The sequence below is a fragment of the Anneissia japonica genome, unplaced genomic scaffold (assembly GCF_011630105.1).
Source record: "Anneissia japonica isolate Jap-2015-1 unplaced genomic scaffold, ASM1163010v1 scaffold26_len2425191_cov177, whole genome shotgun sequence".
Lineage (NCBI taxonomy): Eukaryota > Metazoa > Echinodermata > Crinoidea > Comatulida > Comatulidae > Anneissia > Anneissia japonica.
In genome coordinates this window covers 456,319-463,590 of record NW_022685220.1, presented here as the reverse complement: position 1 = coordinate 463,590, position 7,272 = coordinate 456,319, and the positions used below count along the sequence as shown (strand labels likewise).

Below are 7,272 nucleotides of genomic sequence, written 5' to 3'. Positions count from 1 at the left end.
TCCTAGGCCTAGACACTGGGCCTCTGCCTCCTTCCTAGTTAGGCCTCCTCGGTCTATTCTTCTATCGTAGGTAGTTAGTGTTCTTAATTTTTAAAAAAGGATAAAGTTTTGTGGACACATCCTGTGGTTGTGATTTTCCGTCTGTGCAAAGTAACTTTTTTAGCCTAGGTCAGGTCTAGGACTGTCTCTTATACACATCTAGATGTGTATAAGAGACAGACAGATGTAAAGGACATCTGCACAGAAAATTAGGTCTGAGAGTGTCATTTCCGGCCATGTAGAGGTGCCCCCCCCCCCTCTTCTTGGGACAAAAAAAAAATATATATATATATCTAGACCTACCTAAAATTTTGAATCCTATGGCGGAAAATGAGCTTTCCCGACTTTGATTTTCTTATTGTAACAAAAAAAATTCAGCTCACGGGTCCTGCAAAAGTCTAGAATTTTTTTTAACTTTCTTCTTTTTTTTTTTTTGCCCAAAGGAGGGGGTCAGGACCCCCTGACCCCAGATCCACCAATGTGAAATGCTAGAAAATGTAACTCGGTCATGGACTGGATAAATACTCTCCTTCCCCTCCCTCTCCTCCTTCTTCCCTCTTTTTTTTTTCTTGCATTTATTTCCGATCATAAAAAAATCTGCATAGACATTATATAGGCCCTATTTTCTGTCAAAGTAAAAATACTTTCTAGCCTGTAGGTTACAGGTCAAATACACTAATACTAATAGGTTATTTAATAAACATAAAAAAAAAAAAATACAAAAAAAAAAACAGTCAATTGTTTGCAAAAATAGGAGTCAATCGAAATATGACCTTTTTCAGTGGAGCAAATGTTCATTAGTTGAATGAATGGTGGATGGGTCGCCAAGTTACGGTGCCCTTTCAACAAGTATTGAAATTACTTCATTGATTTTAACATTTTAACTCAAATATGATGACTTCAAAGGTAAATGTTACTTTTCTATTATTAATTTTGTTAGTTTTGGTAACCTTATGTATAACTGATTCCCAGTCAAAATAACTATCTTTAAAATATTTTTCCAATACTTATGGTTCACATTCAATTGTCTTGACTGTGTAGGCCTAGTGTGTTTTGGAATTTATCTTTAACAGACAATTCACTTCTTGTGATAATGCTTTTATTTTAATTAATCTTTAGCGAAATTTTAGGTATTGCAGGACATATTGTTTTAGCCTACATTTTATTTTTTGTTTCGTTATTATAAACCAGGGACGTATCCATGGAGAAGCCGTAGGAGCCGCGGCTACCCACACCCCTTGTACACAGTGTTAACATTTCAAAGCTTGTTCTTGCAGCCAATACAAATTCATTCCTGGGATCACTGAAAATGTATACTTCTAAAACATGTAAAGGCATATTGATCAGCACACGTTATACTCGCCTTGGCAATCTAACGTTATACATATTAGACCAAATAGGCCTACTATATTATTATAACACTAGGGCCTTAGCCTTAACGTGATTTTTTACACAAATTACAAATACAAATTGAACATGGTATGTTATAAATCATTTTGCTGTCATACGCTATGTGATGTTACAGACAACTCCGAAGACGACGTGTAACTTTTATTCAATAACAAAATTAAAACAAAAAACACGGATGGTGTTGATTTAAATGCTGTAAAATTTCTAATTGACTCCTTATGTTTGTGACCCCTGCTCTGATAAAAAAAAAAAACCCACCATAAGGTCAAACAAAAAACAATTTGAGGGTCGGAATTTTATTTATTTATTTATTTTTTTTACTACAACGAAAAATACTTTTGTAATTAGCTAAAAAGGCTAGAATGGCCTTTCGAGGGCAGACGATGCGACAGTGTTATGCAATCGTTTAAATATAGATTTAAAAATGGTCTTTGTTGTATTTTTGTGTATTTTATACTTTTTATATCTACATTATTAATAAAGAAAAAAAAAATTCCTACCGAGCTACCCATTTTCCCCCATAAAACGTGGCCAACACAAGATTTTTTTGGCCTAATGATGATGACAATGATGATGATGATGATGATGATGACGATGGTGTTGATAAAATAATAATAGATTGTAATATTAATAATATCAAAAAGTGAAGAACATTTGGCTAAAGGCGAAAAAGAAAGTTGTGATTTGTTGATCATAATTATTATAGTAGGCCTAGTTAAAGCTAGTAAGCTTATAGGCCTAGTTAGCCTAAGTTGTGTCCTGGATATTGTACCATAGATCCTCATAGAAGATCACGAGAAATTTGTTGGCGCTTCATTTTGACTATATAACGGTTATGTGATGATGATGATGAATTTTACTATATAAAATTGTTATTCCGGCCATCTACAGGTACTATTTCCTCATATTTTCTCACCTCAGCACCCCAGTGAAATTGTTAGGCTTATTAGGCTATTATTTATGATGCGTCTATTGCAATTTTCAGTTTGTCCAAAACAGTCATAAAAACGTTCAGAGTGCGCACCTCCCAGGGGAATTCGCCGCCTGGACCCCATTTGGGTCTTTGGCTTCCCCAGCCGTAGGGAGGGGATACCCCACCCCCGCTCGGTACTACGTGCCTCGCATAGATGTGTATAAGAGACAGCCCCCACCCTTTTAAAATCCTACGTCCCTCAGGATTAGGCCACCGACTGGTCTTCATTTATAGCTTCACAATCAAGCAACTTGCACTGAGACATGGCCCATTTAACTTCTTCATATGTGGTTAATTATATACAATCCGGCATTTTATAAGCTTGAGCATGTTTCCAGCAAGTTGCACAGGTCTCAGTTGAATATCTACCAGATTTAAACTGGATATGTCTCTGTCGAATCAAAAGCCCTCAGGCTTTTTATTGCACTTTTAACGTTGTTATTGTTGCCTCAGATTGGGTATTTTAAAGAATCACAAACAAAATTCATCTCTGATTTGCCATAAATTTAAATTTGCCACTCTTCAAAAAGTTTCTGATTTATCCATTTGAAAGTATCAAAATTGCCATTCAAAAATGTTTTTTTTTTTTTTTTTTTTTTTTTTTGCCAAAACATTTCAACGGGCATCTCAAAATTACACAATAAATCACAGGTCACTTGGGTAGGCCTATTTATACTGGTGAAGTTCATGTGTCAAATTAATTCTTCAACAATATTGATATAACTGATTTTTTTTTTTTAACTCAACCTCCTTATAGAGGTCATGGAAATCTACGTCATTTGTGATTGACCAATCACAACACACTATTCAGGTGATTGGTTAGTTTCTGTTTGCAGCTCAGGCAGCAACACTATTTGAAAATTGAAATGTGAGCTGGCCGCCTGCAAAAGGAGCGAAAGTTGAGGTGTGTATCTATTGTTGTAAGCCTAGAATTCCTAATTTTAGTGAACTTTAAAACAAACTGAAACGTTGGTGTTATTGTTAATCTCTGATACTTTAGTACTGTAAGTGCATTAGCACTAAAATTAGCATTTATGAATCCTAGAGTCTTATGTTTTAAGAGTAGGCCTAGGGCCTACTGCCTAGTAGTAAGACGGATTGTTGTTTGCTGTAGGCCTAGGCTAGGCCCTTGGCTAGGCTAGGCCTCCCTGCTAGGCTAGGGGGCCCTAGTCTAGGTAGGAGACGCGAGCTATACGTAGGGTAGCTAGGACGTCCTAGGCCTAGACACTGGGCCTCTGCCTCCTTCCTAGTTAGGCCTCCTCGGTCTATTCTTCTATCGTAGGTAGTTAGTGTTCTTAATTTTTAAAAAAGGATAAAGTTTTGTGGACACATCCTGTGGTTGTGATTTTCCGTCTGTGCAAAGTAACTTTTTTAGCCTAGGTCAGGTCTAGGATCCGCAGTGGCTATCGGCACTGCTGCAGTGCGAAAAAGCTGCTGTTTTCTATCGGCACTGCCACAGTGCGAAAAAAGCTGTTGCTGTCTAATGACTGCTGCATGCAGTGTGAAAAAAGCTGCTGTTTTCTATCGGCACTGCAGTGCCAAAAACTGCAGTTTTCTATCGCCGATCGGCATTGCCACAGTCGAAAAGCTGCTGTTAATTCGAAATTGATGTTTCAATCGATAGATAAATACTATTGTATCAATGATTTATTAGGACTAGCGGCCTAGCCATATTATTGTCAAAAATATTGTTGAAACCGTCAACATATTAACTAGTTCCAACAATGCAGACAGCAGCTTTTTTGCACTGCGGCGGTGCCGATAGAAAACAGCAGATTTTTTTTTTGCACTGTGGCAGTGCCGATAGGTGATTAAATAAATGCCACACTGTAAAGTATTTAAACTGCGTGGATGATACCTCAAAAACCAGATCAAATTTGCACGGAAATGAATAGGAAAATAGGTGAGCAGAATCGTAAATACTGCATAAAACATTGTTTTTATATATTTTTAAGATCAGGTCAGCCTAATTTTGGCAAAATCTGTGTGGAAATTTGCCCCTATTTTCTGAAATGCAACAATGGATATTCTAGACCAAATTTTTGCACAGAGGATATATTCCCCACGCAGGCCTTACAGTATATACAGTATGGATTAAATGTTACATATTGTTTTTCAGATGGCCGCTTTGAAGTATGACCTTTTAGATGGCGAAGATGAAACCTTTGATGATGATGATGTTGAAATATCAACAGGAAGCATTGTCCGAAAAGATCTCTTTGAGAACTTGCTTACGCCAATGAAGATGACACGGCAATCGGTGGCACACAATAAAGAACCGATTAAAGTGTATTTAAGAATCCGGCCCTTCACTGGTACTGAAGTAGAAGATGGCGAGTCACAGGTAAAAAAGTTCCTTCTAAAACTTTTTAAAGATAATTTGTGCTAGGTACACATTAATGCCCCAAGGACACAAGCAATAAATGCACAGTGAGGGACAACTCAAATTTCAAAAGCTGAGATATGTAGCATATAGCTAAACCGCCACTGTGTAGGCTCTGGACCATGGAGATTCCGGTTCAATTCTATCCATTCTTGTATTTCAACTGGAGGACTGAAATGCATACGGAATAAGAAAAGCACCTCATCTTTCAAAAAAATCATTTAAGCTGTTGGTCCTCCGTGCAATGTGGCCCATGTGCATGTTAAAGAAGCATTTCTTCATAAAAGAGTAGGAGATTGTCATACAACAATAAGACATACATACAATTATACTTAACAATGACAATCATATCAATAATCACAATAATAATTGAAAGTAATAATACCAAAAAGTATGTAAATAAATATCAAAGACACAAAATGATCAAATTAGTTTTTGATGTAAAGTTGATTCTTATGTTCAGTTGAGAATTGCTTTAAGCTAAAAACACCCTCATTTTGTATATCAACAGAATTTAAAATACAAGCTAAAGTGAAGCCACTGTGCCAAACGGCTACCACTGACTCTACATATTTTTTTTTCATTATTTCCAAATCAAGTTAGTGTACTTTAGAGTAGGAAAATTATGTGGAAATGAAATAATGACGTCATTACTGACTTATAAAACTTGTGTGTACAAAGAATGATTGTGTACTAAGAATGATTGTGTGTACAAAGAATGATTTTTTGATTATTCTATTAAAACAGGATTGTATGGAAGTGGTGGATAACTCGTTTCTACTTATGCATGCCCCCCGTGAAAGCTTCAACTTCAAAAACATTACACGTGTGGGTGGAGCTTTGACGCACAAATATACCTTCTCAAACATTTTTCATGAAGATACCAGTCAAAAGCGGTTCTTTGACGAGACGATGTTAGGAACCGTGAAGGATTTTGTAGATGGACAGAACTGCTTAGTGTTTACGTATGGTGTCACAAATGCTGGGAAAACACACACAATACAAGGCAAGTTAATTCTCTTAGTATTTTAAAGCATTTTTCTTTATTCCTTTCATCGCCCTGCAAGAAAACAAGAATGTACGAATCATTAATTGCATTGGCTTCTTATAATTTAGTCATGCTATAACTTTTCTTATAACTTTTCTCCTGATGATGTCCACTGTGTGGATGAAAGCCAGAGAATAAAGTATATATTGTTAGTTTCAAAAGTGGTGCTGTCATTTCTTTTATATTTTTCTTAACACAATAATTGTCAAACTGGAAAACAGTCCTTATGTCCTGTTTGCATCTAAGGCGAGACTGTTTTTTATAACTTGTTTCGCTAACTTATTGTATTAAAGATCATTGTGGGCGGAGAAAAAAAATGAAAATAGAATTTTGTTTTCTTACTTAGCAAATGGATTTTGCCAAAAACATCCAGAGGAGAAAATAAAAATAAAATTATAATAAGGTATAAAAAAAGTCTTGCCTAAAGCCGACATTCGCCTAATGCCACGACGCATATGCTCAATCATTTAGTTGGCCACCGAAAATTAGCAGATGGTGTAGCTCTCGCAGAGAGCGGAGTTGAATTTGACCGTTGTACGATGCAGTGATTTCCCTGATGAACACATTCCACATTTGTTTCTAATTATGTGACTGCTTTTCAATTTAATACAGGTAGTGCCCAGGATGGAGGCATCTTACCACGTTCATTAGACGTTATCTTTAACAGCACTGAGGGCAGGCTTTACCCTGGCATGCAGATGAAACCTAAGCTGTTTGCTGATGTCATTATGCTGAATGAAACACAACTGAAGGCGGAGGAAGCTAAGAAAGCTGCCCTTTTGCGTTTAGCTGTTCCCAATAAAGGAGTATGTTTTTATTCTGACCTAATTGTGTTTAAATTAATCTACAAATATTAGTGAATTACATGAAGACATCTCAAGTTTTTTACATGCATAAAATGGATGAATAAATGCTCAGTTATAAATTAAGTAGAACCCCTCCTTTGGGACACCCCTATTCAGGGGACATCTCCATTAAGGGGACACTTTTCTGTGAAACGAGGGGTGATATATCTTTTAACACAGCGGCAAACCCCTATTAAGGTGACGGAGACACCTTTTGAGTGTGCCAAATGGTCAAATAACCCCTATTAATAGGACACTTATTTTTTTTCTATTGTATCGCAACAAATACAACAGTTTCAAAATAAGAAAAAATCACTAAAATTTAAATATTGACACATTTAGAGCAACTTATTACCACCTTTTTTACTGCTGTTTGTCAAGGGCAGTAAAACTTGCCCACCCCCTGTTTTGAATTATTTTATGACATTATTCAATTAACTCAAAGAATTGCAAATACACGAAAGAAAAAGTCTGAACAAATCATATGTATAAATGTACTGTACTTTAATAACTTATTGATTATTTCTTATATGAACATTGAAAAAAGAGAAACACAGTGACTATTTAAATAAAG

The 7,272-nt window shown here is 36.1% G+C and overlaps 1 protein-coding gene across 1 annotated transcript in view; it reads left to right on the top strand.

Moving 5' to 3' along the window:
* Positions 1-3,211: 3,211 nt before the first annotated feature.
* The window catches only part of LOC117108710 (kinesin-like protein KIF20B), a 24,941-nt gene continuing 20,880 nt past the window's right edge, over positions 3,212-7,272 (top strand). The window contains exons 1-4 of the mRNA XM_033250826.1: positions 3,212-3,326; positions 4,542-4,766; positions 5,553-5,811; positions 6,466-6,659. Coding sequence (XP_033106717.1) covers positions 4,542-4,766; positions 5,553-5,811; positions 6,466-6,659 — 678 coding nt within the window. The 5' untranslated portion in view covers positions 3,212-3,326. The remainder of the gene's footprint in view (positions 3,327-4,541; positions 4,767-5,552; positions 5,812-6,465; positions 6,660-7,272) is intronic.